The 16,129-nt window shown below is 53.7% G+C and overlaps 5 protein-coding genes across 5 annotated transcripts; all 5 read left to right on the forward strand.

Moving 5' to 3' along the window:
- Positions 1-798: 798 nt before the first annotated feature.
- Positions 799-1,890, forward strand: METBIDRAFT_37532 (uncharacterized protein; the record flags this gene model as incomplete). The annotated part of the gene is made up of 1 exon (XM_018856883.1): positions 799-1,890. One exon carries the CDS (start codon positions 799-801, stop codon positions 1,888-1,890), a length of 1,092 nt encoding a protein of 363 aa, XP_018714902.1.
- A 2,271-nt stretch (positions 1,891-4,161) lies between these two features.
- On the forward strand, positions 4,162-6,670 carry MET6 (5-methyltetrahydropteroyltriglutamate-homocysteine S-methyltransferase). Its single transcript, XM_018855687.1, has one exon. It carries the CDS (start codon positions 4,184-4,186, stop codon positions 6,485-6,487), a length of 2,304 nt encoding a protein of 767 aa, XP_018714903.1. The 5' UTR covers positions 4,162-4,183; the 3' UTR covers positions 6,488-6,670.
- Positions 6,671-7,765: 1,095 nt separating this feature from the next.
- On the forward strand, positions 7,766-9,914 carry SHP1 (protein phosphatase regulator; the record flags this gene model as incomplete). Its single annotated transcript, XM_018858660.1, has 2 exons — positions 7,766-7,775; positions 8,830-9,914. The coding sequence occupies 2 exons, from the start codon at positions 7,766-7,768 to the stop codon at positions 9,912-9,914; spliced, it is 1,095 nt and encodes a 364-aa protein (XP_018714904.1).
- Positions 9,915-11,218: 1,304 nt separating this feature from the next.
- On the forward strand, positions 11,219-14,272 carry METBIDRAFT_10564 (uncharacterized protein; the record flags this gene model as incomplete). Its single annotated transcript, XM_018853801.1, has 1 exon — positions 11,219-14,272. The coding sequence occupies one exon, from the start codon at positions 11,219-11,221 to the stop codon at positions 14,270-14,272; it is 3,054 nt and encodes a 1,017-aa protein (XP_018714905.1).
- A 397-nt stretch (positions 14,273-14,669) lies between these two features.
- Positions 14,670-16,118, forward strand: TRP2 (anthranilate synthase; the record flags this gene model as incomplete). The annotated part of the gene is made up of 1 exon (XM_018853802.1): positions 14,670-16,118. One exon carries the CDS (start codon positions 14,670-14,672, stop codon positions 16,116-16,118), a length of 1,449 nt encoding a protein of 482 aa, XP_018714906.1.
- Positions 16,119-16,129: the final 11 nt, after the last annotated feature.

Below are 16,129 nucleotides of genomic sequence, written 5' to 3' on the forward strand. Positions count from 1 at the left end.
TGTAGCCAGACGAGCTCAGTGCCTGCATTCTCGAAGACATTCGGGCGCTCGGTTTCCTCTCACGGCACGCGCCTGCATGCTGTGCGCCCATCGCTGTCTTGCCGCATGTCAAGCGACACGTGATGCGGGAGGACATTATCACTATGGACCCGACAATAAGCAGGTGTCCCCGGGAATCAAAAGTGGACGGGCCGTGTCAAGGCACTCTGGACTGGATGAAAGAATTTTTCCAGAGTGAAAATACAAATCTGGTGCTGCTTGCTCAGTCGAGCTCAAGGCATGTTGCCCATTGCGATATTCCAAGAATTGGACGGCCCCACTCCAAAAGTGCGAGGCGCCTTCAGAGTGGCGCTCCCGCCCCAATTGGGGAAACCAATAAACATGCAGAAAATTGGAAAGGCATCAAAAATGACAACACATGCCCACAAACCACCACCAGCAGTCCAGGAACCCGCCTGAAGAGCCCCGCTCTTTTTTTTTTTTCGCTTCCTCCATTTCTGCCCCGTGGGCTTCCATTACGTCAGTGCCCTATCTTTTTTCGCTCCCCCGCCACATGGCAGTGGCAATGCGGGGCCAGCTCTCGTCGACTGGGAGCCCGCACCCAAGCCCCGCCCGCTATCAGCCATATAGCAGAGAACGCGAGCAAGCATACCTCTCTTTTTTGCCTCACGAAACCAGCCTCTGACTAGCACAGCATCCGCCCAGATCGCTACTTCGTCAACAAAAAAGCGCCGCCGACACGTGACCTTGATTCGCTGGGCCCCCTAATACTCATTCAAAAAAAAAAGAGCCTCGATCATGTCGCCCAAAGAGATCCTGCCTGAGTCCTCGTTGGAAATCTACTTGCGTTTCAACGACGACATGGAGAAGGACTACTGCTTGCAGATCACGTCGGAAACCGTGTTCCGCGACTTGTTCAAGGTGTTCCAGACCTTGCCCATTTCTTTGCGCCCCAACTTGTTCTACGACCCCCAGCCCGTGCTGTTTGTGGTGCTGACCGCGCCAGGCTACTTGACGGAAGACGGCGCGTTGCTTTTCTCGTACGAGACCGGCCAAGAAAAATACCAGAAGCGCGTGGCGCTTGACGACGTGGTGGCCAAGCAGTGCTGGCCCGGCCAGCTCGTGCTCCCGGTGTGGCGCTTCAACCACTTCGGGTACTACATGTTCATCTCCGCGTTGGTGGTGTGGCTCTACACGGACTTGCCCGACTTCGTGTCGCCCACGCCTGGCATCTGCTTGACCAACCAGATGTCGTACTTGCTCTCGTGGGCCGCGCAGAAGTACAACTTCAACCACATCGCGGACGTGTTCATCAAGGACTTGCAGGAGCCCGTGAACATAGGCGCGCAATGCGCCTTCTTCATCTTCCACATCGTGAAGGTGCTTGTGGTGTTTTTCCTCGTGTGGTCGGGCATGTTCAACCCGACCCGCTTGCTCCGCTTGGGCCCGCAGAAGAAGCCCGTGGTCACCAAGGAAACCTTGATCGCCTTGGGCTGGACCGGCTCCAAGCGCGCCAATGCCGACGAGTACAAGGACGAGTACCGCGAGTATAAAATCAAGGAGTTTGGCGGCATGGTGCCGGCTCACCAGGCGAGCGTGTTCACCAAGCTCAAGCACTTGGGCGTGTTTTTGGGCGACCACGAGGGCTTCAACACGCCCGTCAACCCCGCCAACAAGCTCAGCGACATGTCCGACGACAAGTTCGTGTTGAGCTACGACTATTTCGTGAAGCAGGGCGAGTTTTTTGAGGAGTTCACCGCCGGCAAGGACGCGGAGCAGATCAACGAGGCCATCAAGCAGTTCCGCCGCTACGGGCTCTTGCACTCGGGCGGCGTGATTGCCGACTTGGTGCAGAAGAGAAAGGCTGCTGGCGACAGTAAGCTCGATTGAGGCCCCACCACAGACCTTGCCCGCGGGGTATGCGCCAAGCGCAGACTACGGGGACACGCATTTAATCACCTTCCATGCGGTGCCGGCCAGTGGCCAGATTCCAGATATAGACTTGAGCACTCCTAGATACAATACAGAAACTGGACGCAGAAGTAGCAACCGGGCGTACGCGGCGCTGTAGGTGTCTGAGCCGGTGCCCGAGTGGGGAATGGCCCGGAACGGAAGGCGTGTGGACGGCGTCTTTGAACAGATCATCAGAAAAGGGACGCGAGGTCTTTGGAGACCGACAGAAGAGGGTAGGTTCAGCAAAACAAGGGATGAACAAGAAAACACGAAGTACGCCCAAAGGCATTCAGATTTGAATAATGAGAGTAGGGAAGCGACGCGTAAGGGAGCATGAATCAAGCACCGAATACTAGGATTGAGGAAGGTAGCATAGAAGAGCAGGGAAGCCAGAAGTGAACCAAGAGCTGGGATCAGAACAGAAAAGCAAGAACCAGAGCAAGCACGAGAAACGCATAAACACAGCAGGAAACAGGAGAGCAAGAACAATGGGAAACAGGAGAGCAAGAACAATGGGAAACAGAAGAGCAAAATTAGTGGGAAACAGAAGAGCAAACACAGTGTGGAACAGAAGAGCAAACAGGAAACAAGAAAAGCCAAACACAGCAGGACACAAGAAAAGCATAATCGAAAAGCCTGGTCAAAAAGCATAATCAAAAAGCACAATCGAAGGCACAATCAAAAAACACAATCGAAAAGCATAATCGAAAAGCATAATCGAAAAGCAAAGACAGCCCGAGAAACAATGAACGGCCCGATCGCCAGGCTGGGTGCGGAGCCAGAGCCACGCCCATTGTCCAGCTGGTGCCGGAGCATTCGCACTGCAAACAGAGCCGCACCAGGGCGACTCTCATAAAGCCTGTAGCTGGAGCGGAGAAATGAGCACAGTGCCCGGGCAAGCCCCACGTGGAATTGCGTTCCATGATCCATGGCGCCGGCTGTGTTTTCAAAAGCAGTGTGTTTCGAGCGCAAACCAAAACAAGCAACACGGACTGGCCTTATTTTTTTGGGTGGAGATTCGAGTCTGGGCAGCGCTGCGCATGGTGCGAGAGACTCACCAGAATACTAGCACTCTTTAAAATACCAGCACTCTTTAAATATTAGACTCGCCAGAATACTAGCACTCTTTAAAATACCAGCACTCTTTGAATATTAGACTCGCCAGAATACTAGCACTCACTAAATACCTGCACTCTTTAAAATACCAGCACTCTTTAAAATTACTGATCTACAGAATACTAGCACTCTTTAAAATACCAGCACTCTTTGAATATTAGACTCGCCAGAATACTAGCACTCACTAAATACCTGCACTCTTTAAAATACCAGCACTCTTTAAATATTAGACTCGCCAGAATAATAGCACTCTTTAAAATACCAGCACCCTTCAAATATTAGACTCGCCAGAATACTTACACTCTTCAAAGTACTAGCACTTTTCAAAGTACCAGCACTCGCCAGGATACTAGGCTGGCCGGGCCTGGAAAATAGAAGCTCCGGCCTTCCACAGCTCTGTCACTTGGGCGCGCGGGGCCTGGGTTTTTCGTCGTATAGCAGGCGCGCGGGCCGCGAGGCCCAACCACGCGCAAGATCTGGGATGTACGGGTGCCCGGCGGTGACTCATTCCACCAGCCCGCCTGGCCCTACGCCGACGAGGCCCTGCACTCTCCGCTGGCCCGGCGGCCGGGGCTTCCCGGCCCTTTCGTATTTTCTGTGCTTTTGTATTTTTTTTTCTCTGAACTTGTGTCTCTTCTTGCCTCCTTCCTGCCCTGTCCAGTACGCCAGTGCCGGGCCTGTGCACCCGTGCCTCCCGAGCCAGATCGCGCCTGCGCGTTCCCGGTAGCGGCGGTCCGAGTCATTCCACGTGCTATCGCCCAATGTTGAGCGATCACGTGCGCGTGGATGCCGCACATTTTCACATGGCCCCGCTGGAAACAGACGGGCGGGCGCCGCCATTGAGCAGCCTGGTCAATGCCGAAATTAGGCTACGGGCAGCACAGCGGCGACTGGTCACGTGCCAGCGGCGGCTGGCCAGAAAACCGTGGCGGGGCCGGAACCAGCCCTATCGCTTTAAACGTGTCCTGCACACAGGCGCCCGGCCGCCGCCCCGTCGGCTCATTTTTCACCTCCGCCGGCCGCCTATATAAGTCGGCGCAAGTACGCTCCCTCCTGCCTTACCCCCCATCCTTTTTTCTTGGAATCCCCCATCCAAACCCGGAAAAAACACACCATGGTCCAATCTTCCGTTTTAGGTTTCCCCCGTATCGGCGCTCAGAGAGAGTTGAAGAAAGTCACCGAGGCCTACTGGTCCAAGAAGGTCTCTGTCGAGGACTTGTTGGCCAAGGGTAAGGAGATCAGAGCCCACAACTGGAAGTTGCAGCAGGACGCTGGGGTCGATGTGATTGCGTCCAACGACTTTTCCTTCTACGACCAGGTGTTGGACTTGTCGCTCTTGTTCAACGTCATCCCCGACAGATACACCAAGTTTGGCTTGGAGCCCATCGACGTGTTGTTCGCCATGGGCAGAGGCTTGCAGAGAAAGGCCACCGACTCCGAGGCGGCCGTCGACGTGACGGCCTTGGAGATGGTCAAGTGGTTCGACTCCAACTACCACTACGTCAGACCCACGTTCTCCAACTCCACGGAGTTCAAGTTGAACAGCGCCGCCGGCCTCAAGCCTGTGGCCGAGTACTTGGAGGCCAAGGCCCAGGGCGTCGAGACCAGACCCGTGGTGCTCGGTCCAATCTCCTACCTCTACTTGGGTAAGGCCGACAAGGACTCGTTGGACTTGGACCCCATCTCGTTGTTGGACAAGTTCTTGCCCGTGTACAAGTCCTTGCTTGCCGAGTTGTACAAGGCCGGCGCCAAGACCGTGCAGATCGACGAGCCCATCTTGGTCTTGGACTTGCCCCAGAACGTGCAGGCCTTGTACCAGGCCACCTTCGAGCAGTTGGTTGGCGAGGGCTTGCCCGCCATCACCTTGACCACCTACTTCGGCGACGTCAGACCCAACTTGGCCGCCATCAAGGCCTTGCCCGTCAGCGGCTTCCACTTCGACTTCACCAAGGCCCCTGCCCAATTCGACGAGGTGTTGGCCATCATCGGCGACAACCAGACGCTCTCCGTCGGTGTTGTTGACGGCAGAAACATCTGGAAGACCGACTACACCAAGGCCTCGCAGCTCGTGAACAAGGCCATCGCGAAGTTGGGCAAGGACAGAGTCGTGGTCGCCACGTCCTCGTCCTTGTTGCACACGCCCGTGGACTTGGCCAACGAGTCCAAGTTGGACCCAGTCATTGCCGACTGGTTCCAGTTCGCCACCCAGAAGTTGGACGCCGTCGTGGCCATTGCCAAGGACGTGTCCGGCGAGGACGTGTCCGAGTTGTACGCCGCCAACGCCAAGTCCATCAAGGCCAGACAGGAGTCGTCCATCACCACCAACCCCAAGGTCCAGGAGAGAATGGCCACCATCAACGAGGCCTTGTCCACCAGAAAGGTGGCCTTCTCCGACAGATTGGCCGAGCAGAAGGAGAAGTACAACTTGCCTTTGTTCCCCACCACCACCATTGGCTCGTTCCCCCAGACCAAGGACATCAGAATCAACAGAAACAAGTTCACCAAGGGCACCATCACCAAGGAGGAGTACGAGAAGTTCATCGAGAAGGAGATCGAGACCGTCATCAGATTCCAGGAGGAGGTTGGCTTGGACGTCTTGGTCCACGGTGAGCCTGAAAGAAACGACATGGTGCAGTACTTCGGCGAGCAGTTGGACGGTTACGTCTTCACCACCAACGGCTGGGTGCAGTCTTACGGTTCCAGATACGTGAGACCCCCTATCATTGTCGGTGACGTGTCCAGACCAAAGGCCATGTCCGTCAAGGAGTCCGTCTACGCGCAGTCCTTGACCAAGTTGCCTGTCAAGGGTATGTTGACCGGCCCCGTCACGTGTCTCAGATGGTCGTTCCCAAGAGACGACGTCTCGCAGAAGGTCCAGTCCTTGCAATTGGGTTTGGCCTTGAGAGACGAGGTCCAGGACTTGGAGGCCGCTGGTATTACGGTCATCCAGGTCGACGAGCCTGCCATCAGAGAGGGCTTGCCTTTGAGAGCTGGCCAGGAGAGATCCGACTACTTGAACTGGGCCGCCCAGTCTTTCAGAGTCGCCACCTCCGGTGTCGAGAACTCCACTCAGATCCACTCGCACTTCTGCTACTCGGACTTGGACCCTAACCACATCAAGGCCTTGGACGCCGACGTTGTTTCCATCGAGTTCTCCAAGAAGGACGATGCTAACTACATCAGAGAGTTCTCTGACTACCCTAACCACATTGGTTTGGGTTTGTTCGACATCCACTCCCCAAGAATCCCATCCAGAGAGGAGTTTGTCTCGAGAATCGCTGAGATCTTGAAGGTTTACCCAGCCGACAAGTTCTGGGTCAACCCAGACTGCGGTTTGAAGACCAGAGGCTGGGAGGAGACCAAGGCCTCGTTGACCAACATGGTTGACGCTGCCAAGGAGTTCAGAGCCAAGCACTAAGTTTGATTTTACGCCAAATCAACGCCCCACATCACATGGGATCTGCAGTTGAATTCGATTCAGTTCTTATTTGCTTGCCTGTATCTTGTCACATTTATTCAACATTAATGTGATTATCATGACATGAAGATCATGACTTATTTTGCACAAGTTTTTTCATTTTTCATTTAGCTTTCATTGGGGTTTAAATATTTGGGATTTCAACATCGGTTTATAGTATAGCATTTTGTTATCAATTCGATTGTAGGGGCTGGGTTCGACTGCGGGCCTGCCAGAATGGAGTAACGTATTAGATTGGAAAATCGTGAGGAAGGTTGAAGGGAAGGAAAGATTTATGAAGTGAGACCGGAAGGAGGTAAGAAAGAAGCAGTAGGAATCACGGGAAAAGAATTAGGGGATGAACCAGAGGGGAGCGAATAGTTTTTTTGCTGCTGTCCATTGTTTGGCCAAGGGCCGGAACGACCAAACCATCAGGAATTCAGCCATGGAGCCACCATACAATAGACAGACAAGGGCATACGAACAGTATTCACTTTACAAGCCATGAAAATTGCAAAAGGAAGAAGGATAGTAATACGCCAAGAGCTTTCATGGCGTTAGTGGCGTTAGTGGCGTCAATGGCGCTAATGACCTTCAGACACTAGAAGACGAGCGATGATAATCACAGGAATAGCAGTATACGAGCAATACAGGTCACAACAGCATCGGTCACAGCACATACTAAGAAATTCAAGGAAATGGAGATATTTGTAATTCAGTCCACAAGCAACGTCTGTTGATACAACTTGGCATTGGTACCATTCATCTATACATAACTCATCAGTAAAATACATTAGTACAACACATCAAGTCAATATCAGCAATACATCAACACATTTAATCAACAAATTAAACCAACGGAATATATTAACAATTTAGGTCAGCAGATCAGACCAACATATCCAACCAATTAAGGGAAGAATTAGAGAAATCAACAAAAAATTACCAGTGAAATAAGTAGAATAAGAAGTCGCAAAACAATTTGAGATAGTACGAGGGAATTAAACAGAGGAGAAATGAGAGATATAAACCAAACAATGATTGGAATGCAACAAATAAAAACAAAGAGCAACAAAAACAAAAGAGAACATAAGAGAGCAAAAGAGAACAAAAGAGAAAAAAAGAGAACAAAAGAGAAATAAGAAGAGAGCTAATAAAGTAAGATATAACAGAAATAATGAGAGAAAGAATTAGAGGAAGAATGAGAGGAAGAATTAGAGGAAGAACCCTAAAGCAAAAATGAGAGAAAGCTTCAGATGAAGGATTACAGAAATTATCGGATAAATTACCAGAGGAATAATTCGACTATGAACTAAAATATAAATTAGAGGAAGAATAGAGGAAGCATCAAATCATCAAATAAATTACCTGAGGAATAATACGAGGAGGGGTTAGAAAATTAATTAGAGGAAGAATGAAAAAAGAGAGAGAGGAATAATAAGAGTGTGTGAGAGAAAGCTTGGGAGGAATAAGGAGGGGAATAATGGAAGAAATAACGAGAGCAGCAAAAGATTAATTAGACGAAGAATCGGAGAAAGAATCAGGGAATGATAGGGGAATTCATCAAATAAATCTTCAGAGAAGGAATGTGAGCCACAACAAGAGGAATAATGCGAGGGAGAATGAAACCATCAAATAATTCAGTGGAGAACTCTGGAGGAAGAGCGAGAGAAATAATCCGGGCAAGAGTCCCAGAAACAATAACAAAAAGAATAGTGACAAAAACAATGACAAAAAGAATAACAACAAAAACAATGACAAAAAGAAGAATTACAAAAACAATGATAAAAAAAACATTGACAAAAGGAACAATGACAAAAAAATGATATTAAAAAGAATAGTGTAAAAAAATAAAGACAAAACGAATCAGCGAGGTGTTCAGAAGAACGACAAAAGAACAAGCGAATAATTACAAGAGTGCCAAAAAAACAGAAAAATAACCAAACAGTCCCCCAAGAAACCACCAGAAGAAAACTCACACACAGGCAACCGAAGCCGACCTGATAAACGAACGCAACGCAGTACCCAAGGAAAAAAAAACACCCAACAATCTGCCAAAAGACCACGGCACCCCAAGCATGAATTACCAGACCCAAGCATGAATTCCAGACCCGCACCCGCCAGATCCACCCCAGCAGCACCACTGGCAGGAGGCGGCCGCGCAAGGCGGCCTGCACATAACACCTGCCGCGAGCCTCCTCAGGCACAGCGGCCCAGCACCAGCGCTTCCAGACCTTACCACCTCTTCTTTATCGGACACCGCCACCAGCCCCGTGTCCTGCTACGCGCCCCCACCATGTCAGATATCCTGCACCTAGTCGAATCGTTTGTCGCCGTGACCGGCGCATCGGCCAACTTGGCCCAGCAGTACTTGGCCCGCAACGACCAAGATCTCACCTTGGCCATCGAGGATTTTTACAGCACCAGCGGCCCCGCCGCCCCTGCGCCGCGAGCCGGCGCCGCCACAAACAGGCCGCCGCGCGCGGGCGGCGTCCGCACGTTGCGTGATCTTGGCGACGCGCCGGACCACGACGACCGCACCGACACCAACTTCTTCACGGGCGGCGAGAAGTCCGCGTTGCAGGTGGAAAACCCGGACAAACATAAGCACAAACACAGCAGCAACGCCGCGCAGCCGTCGCTCGTCGAGCGCATCTTCCAGCGGGCCAGCGAGCAGATGAACGAGGACGACGACCGGCCGTCTGCGCAGGCGCCGGCCGTGCCCGAACAGCACTTCGGCGGCACGGGGTTCCGGCTCGGCGACTCTACGCAGCCGCTGCAGGCCGTGGAAGCCTCCCATGCGCCGGCGCGCCCGCTCAAGGTCAACCGCGAAATCACCTTCTGGCGCCAGGGCTTCACCGTGGGCGACGGCCCTTTGCGCGGCTACGACGACCCGGAACACGTGCTGCTCTTGAACGAGTTGAAGCAGGGCCGCGTGCCCGTGTCGCTTTTGGACGTAGAGTTCGGCCAGGACGTCGACGTGTCGGTGGTGCGCAAGGTGGACGAGGACTACGTGCCGCCCAAGCGCAAGCTCGCCGGCTTCCAGGGCCTGGGCCAGCGCTTGGGGTCGCCGGTGCCCGGCGACGAGGTGCCGGCGCCGGCCCAGAGCAAGCCCGCCGCCGCCGCGGGTCCCCACGCGCCGGCGGGCGACGGCGACCTGCTTGTGCAGATCCGCTTCGCCAACGGCAAGCGCGTGGCGCACCGTTTCCCCGGCCTGGCGCCGGTCTCGGCGGTGTACCTGTTTGTGCGGGGCCACGAGCACACCGACGTGCTGCGGCCGTTCATCTTGTCGCACACGTTCCCGGTCAAGCCCATCGAGGACTCGGCCGCGCACACCGTGAGCCTGGCCCAGCTCAAAAACGCGGTCATTGTGCAGCGGTGGGCTTAGGTGCGCGTGGTGGCGGGAGCAGAGCATGCCGGAAACAGAGCGCTCCAGGACGGTGGTGGGAGCTCAGCTCAGAGCCCGTGCTTGCGGAGAGGCGGGGCCACTGCGGCCGATGGAGCCTGTGGTAGCGCTTTGGGTCGGGGCCGAGCCGGGGCTTCCCGATGTTGTGCCCGGCGTTGCTCCCGCTTGTGCGTGGATCAGTGGTGGCGAGGGGCATACGGACGGCGTACACAGGCGGCTGGCGCGTTTGTTTTGAGGAAGCCGGAGGGACGAAGGAAGTGTTGGGAGTGGCCAGGTGTTTCGGCGGCGTCTGGGCTCGGCCGCATAGTGCTACGATGGTTTCTGAAGATACCCGAACCGGAGGCTGTTGGAGCGGCAGACCACGAGACCCAGGGCGATGCCAAAACCCGTGGCCCGGAAAACCCGCGACGCTGCTGCCGCGGCAACTTCGCCATACACAAGCCACCACGCCTCAACGTGTGGCTCCAAAGCTGGTGTGCTACTCCTGAAGGGCCGGTACCTGCCTAGCGGAAGAAGCGACATTCAGACTGCCGCGATACAATCTCGTCTTCATGGCGCCTTGTTGAGCTGAACGCCTTCCCAAGACTGCGGTCTCTCACAACCAGCCACCAACACCATCTCAAGCTTTGTTGGGGGTACCAGAGCGAGTCCGCTGCATTGATTATACTTGGTACATACTGATCATGGTCCTCTTGCTCTCGGGTGCGAGGGAAGATCAGCGTGTCCCACAAAATCTATGGTGTGGGCTGAGTATATTTGATGACATTGATCATGGTACTCTTGCTCTCGGGTGTGAGGGAAGATTAGTGTGTCCTACTCCATCAAACCCTATGGTGTGAGCTGATTATACTTGGTAGTACATAGAGAATCGCCAGTATCAAGAGCGAAACTTTGGTGGTCCGACATGTTGGTCTGGAGGCTCAATTTCCGTGTCTAATTTGGCCGTGGGCACCGATTAGTGCGAAGAAGTAGTACTGAGGACCGGACCGAGAGATGGGGGAACAAAGACGAACAGAGCACTTCATGCTTTTCTGAGGAACTAGATTGGAAGCAGCAGAACAGAAAAAGCCTGAAACCCCGGCTCGAAATTGCGCCTGGAATGGGTGGAGTATTTCTCTCGCTCGAGAAGTGGCCCAGTCTCTGGCTGCCCGCACTTTTCATCGCGCAGCGAAATTCTTCAATGAGCATGACTGTCCGTACTGGTCCATGGCAAAACCTGCCCCACACTCCCTCTCCAATCCTATATATACATGCTTCGGATCTTGCGACGGTACCCCCGCAGGAGCATGGCACTGTCCCAGCTGGACAGGGCAAGGATCCCAGCGATCCGGTCCGTCCGCCGCATCACGCAGTTCTTTGCACCCAGCACCGGAGATAGTGAAAACGAAGCCCCGGTCCAACTCCGTGACACGGCCAGTGGCAACGACAAGAGGCCTTTTTCCGCGTACCCCGGGCCCAGGCGCGTGTTTCTAGACCCCACCAAATTCTATCCGGAGGTGGAGATCACCGACTCATCCATCCTAGACTCGGTGCTCCAGATAACATACGAGTCGGTGAAACTGTGGCTGGAGATCTGCACGGCCAACCTCACCAGCACGGCCCAGACCGGCTCGTTCATCGAATTCATCCATAAAGGCGAGATCCATTTTGGCGCCGTGCTACGAGAACCGTACGCCCGCTTCAACGCATATCACAACCGCATGATCGTGCTCACGCTCCATAACGAGCTTGTCAAAGTGCACCCCCAAGACATCACGTTTGCCATGCACCGCGTACTAGACGGCGGCTCGATGTCCCCCCACCATATCCTTGCCAACCGCTTCAATGCCTCGTTCGGCCCGCGAGCAAAGTTGGTGCAGATCATCCACCAGTTCATCGCCGTGGTGGCCGAGACGCGGCGTGTGGTGGCACGTCCGTTGCAAATATCCTACTCGAACCTCGCCAGTGTCGAGAGAGCCACTCCCGTCTGTTTTCTGCAGCTTGCCAGACTCACGCACGCTCTAGACCCCGTGCACTTGCCCAGTTATTTCCACCAATCGGCCTTTCTCATGGCCATGTACTTGCAGATGTGCAGCGACCCCACCCGATGGATGGTTCCTGGATGCATGCCCTCGGAACGCATCACAAACCTCTCGCTAGCACACTGCTCCAACAGTATCACCCCGCCCCCGGTTCTATATGCGGTCCCGGTGCCTGTTTTCGACGCCTTGCTGTCCTTCTTGCAGTCTAGCGAGGGGCAGTTGCGAGACTTCAGTGGATTCGTTGAGTCGCTTCTCAGGACACCGCCAAAATTCGACGACTTGGTGCTCCAGTTCGGAATCTGGGACGGCCGCCGCTACAGCCTGGCGTTGAGGGCCATGATGCATGCCGTGGTATACCCACACTCCCAGATCTTGGCCAAGCTCTCGCTGGCGCCTTTGATGGGCCCCCATCTTCCATCACGCGAATCACTCGTGGCTATCCTCAGAAAAATCGGGCTCTACGACAACCCACAAAACCCGCTCACAGACCCGCTTTTGTCGGCTGGTCTTTTGGGGAAGGTGAAGACACACGTCCTCATTGCATCCTCCGCAAAAGACTTGGACACAGGCGGACTCCAGCATTCAGCATCAGTGGACGCCAAGAAGAATAGTTTTGCTGACAACTTCCCGCATCTCCGGAAATCGAGACTGTTTTTCCACGACACTAAGGCATACATTGTCCCTGGGCTCCATGCGAACTTGGCTGTTTCCATGGAAGAGATCAATTCCCGACGCTTCCTCATTAATATTCACGTTGCAGACCTAGCGTCGCGTCTCAGCCCATCATCGGCTACGTATGCCAAGTGGTCAGAATGCAATGCGTTCTTGGACAATACAAGAAATCTGCAGGGCATTGAGAAATCTAGCCTTCTTCCTTCCGAGGCCACCCAGGATGTGTTCTTCAGGAAACCCAGGCATACAGCCCAAAAGGATTACTTTGCCGTCGGTGATTTCATGGACAGCGCAAAAAAAGGTCCTGAAGGTGGAACTCAGACTTGCATGACCATCACATTCGAATACAACTCTTATTTGGACGATCCAATGAAGAATCTTTCGGAGTCAGCAACAATCTCGTTTGATGCTCTTCAGGACTCGCAATTCAAGACCTTGGACCCACGCATGTTGGAAAAGAGCCTCACAGGCAAACTTGAGCCCAGCATTTTTGGGAAGCTCAAGCTTTTCCATCATAAAGAGACAAAGGAACCGCACACAGAGGAACAGCTAGACTCCGAGGACCACTACAATCTCAACTTCATCTACAACGTCCTAAAAAGACATTTTGAAGCTAGGAACAGAAACTATGCGGTGAGCACAAACCATAATGCCCACCAGCGGGATGTCTACAAGATGTTCTCTGCTACAGATTCAGACACAATCAAAACACACGTTATGTTGACCAAAGACGAGGAAATATTGGAAAAGACGAGGTTCATGAGATCCGAGGCCGAAATCCTCGCCGGCCGTTTGGCGTCGGAGTATACGGACAAAAACAAGATCCCAGTTTTCTACGATTCCAAGGAGTTGATTGACGCGGAAAGCCCCGATTCGCAGATACGAGATGAGGTCTTGATCAGACACGAGAACATGTTGCTCCCAGACTTCACCGCCGCCTCTTACTTCCAACTCCCGTATGGTCGAGATGTAAATGGCCACATTCCTATTTCTGCATACCTTGTGGCTTGCAACTTCTTGGGAATGGACACCGTGAGTATGGACCCAACTGCAGCCAACGTCTCTCTCGGATTACGCACGGGGTTGGTCAATGTGGTGGATGCTACCCAGTCGATGAGATCGTATCTAAACCAGCTACAGATTCTAGAGCACGTGCACTTCACCCAAACAGCCAACGCACATCTTTTCAAGGATGCCCGCAGATTCTCCCATTTGAAAGCATTGGGCTACGGTCTACATGGGGCGATGAGCAGAGCCACTCTTGAAGAACACACCGAAAAACTAATGGCGTGCGCAATAGGTGGCAGTTATTTGGCAGCCCGCCAGCGAAAGTATTGGGTGCTCAAGTCAGTGGAGCAAGACCCCGCGAGATTCTCCGAGATGAAGTGTGTCATCACGCATGTTTTCAAGGACATCGATATGGGCCTGGAAGTAGGCGAAGACGAGCCCGGCACCAAGGGGAAAATTGTTGACGAAAGTCTGTGGCCCTATTCTGAGTACCAGACTGTGCGCGCCTACTGTGAGGAATTGGGAATCGAGGTCGATATGTTGGTGGGCCGCGAGCGCAGAGTGATGGTAGGCAGCGAGCAAATTGCCACGAGGATTCTTCACGTCGATGCTGTCCTGAGCCAGCTCTTGTTGGGCTAACGCCAGATCACAGCGAAGTACAGGAAAATGCCCCCGAGGCCTTTGTCTGACGATTCGTACCTGAACGGCCATTACTAAGATTGGCCCCCGCGGCCAGGGCCAACCTGCAGAGTGCGCGCAAGGCCCGGGCCCTGGAAAAAAATCCGCCACGAATTTTGCAACTGGTGACTCACGAGAGCTACTTTAGTGACCCGATTCCAACGATCTGAACTACTGATCAATGTTCGTATGTACTCTCCGTAGACCAGGCGTGGTTTTGCCGGCCCCTGCTATCTTGAAAAGCGCCCACTAACTCTTGCAGTCCAGACCCCAGCCTTCTCTTGAAGACTTGAAGTCCATAGTGGCCGCCGATGCCCAGGCCTGCCCCAGGCCCAATATGTATCCCATCTACAAGTAAATGGAAACGCAGGACTTGACGGTGCACCTGGCGTACTTGAAGCTTGCTGACTTGAACCGCAGCGACCGCACGGAAACCTTTCTTTTCGAGTCGTCAATCAACGGAGACTCCGTAGACAGATACTCGTTTATCGGGTACAAGCCCCGCAAAATCATCAAGACAGGCGACAACGCGGACATCTACCTGCCAGAACACAACGGAGTGGACCCTATCGGAATCTTGGACGCCGAAATGGCCAAGCACCACCAGGCACAGCTTCCTGGTTTGCCCAAGCTCAGTGGAGGTGCCGTGGGATACATCTCTTACGACTGCATCAAGTACTTTGAGCCCAAGACGCGCCGTCCGTTGAAAGACACATTGCAAGTGCCCGAGGCCGTGTTGATGATGTGCGACCTAATAATCGCCTACGACCATGTGTTCCAGAGATTCCAGATCATCAACAACTTGCATATTGACAGCGATTCCAAAGACATGGATGTTGTCTACGCGAAGGCCGCACGTGAGATCGAAGAGGTCGAGGCCAAGCTCAGGGAGCCCAGGGCCTGGGGCGAGTTGAACCCCGCACAGCCACCTATCAAGCCCAACCAGACGTTCACGTCCAACATCGGCCAGGAGGGCTACGAGAACCACGTGACCACGTTGAAGAAGCATATCAAGCTAGGCGACGTGATCCAGGCCGTGCCCTCGCAGCGCGTGGCCAGACCCACGTCTTTGCACCCCTTCAACATCTACCGCCACTTGAGAACCGTGAACCCTTCGCCATACTTGTTTTACATCGACTTGGTGGACTTCCAGATCATCGGGGCGTCTCCGGAGTTGTTGGTGCAGAGCGACCAGAACGGCAAGATTGTCACGCACCCAATTGCCGGAACCATTACACGGGGCAAGACCAACGAGGAGGACGAGGCCAACGCACAAATCTTGCGCTCGAGCTTGAAAGACCGCGCCGAGCACATCATGTTGGTGGACTTGGCGCGGAATGACGTCAACAGAGTCTGCACGCCCGAGAGCAATCTGGTGGACCGGCTCTTGACCATCCAGCGGTTCTCGCACGTGATGCACTTAGTCTCCGAGGTCAGCGGAACCTTGAGAGCCGACAAGACCAGATTTGATGCTTTCCGCTCGATCTTTCCCGCGGGCACAGTCAGCGGGGCCCCGAAGGTCAAGGCCATGGAGATCATTGGCGAGTTGGAGAAGGAGAAGAGAGGCGTGTACGCAGGAGCCGTGGGCCACTGGGGCTACGACGGCAAGACCATGGACACGTGCATTGCGTTGAGAACCATGGTGTACAAGGACGGCATTGCGTATTTGCAGGCGGGTGGCGGCATTGTGTTTGACAGTGACGAGTACGACGAGTACGTGGAGACCATGAACAAAATGAGAGCGAACAACAACACGATTGTCGAGGCCGAGAAGATCTGGGCGGAGAAGGTGGGCACATCCGAGTGATGGTTGGAGCT

This window comes from Metschnikowia bicuspidata, assembly GCF_001664035.1.
Source record: "Metschnikowia bicuspidata var. bicuspidata NRRL YB-4993 chromosome Unknown METBIscaffold_1, whole genome shotgun sequence".
In the NCBI taxonomy this organism is placed as follows: Eukaryota; Fungi; Ascomycota; class Pichiomycetes; order Serinales; family Metschnikowiaceae; genus Metschnikowia; species Metschnikowia bicuspidata.

Coding starts and splice junctions, on each gene's coding strand:
- MET6 (XM_018855687.1), top strand. CDS start 4,184: ATGGTCCAATCTTCCGTTTTAGGTTTCCCCCGTATCGGCGCTCAGAGA.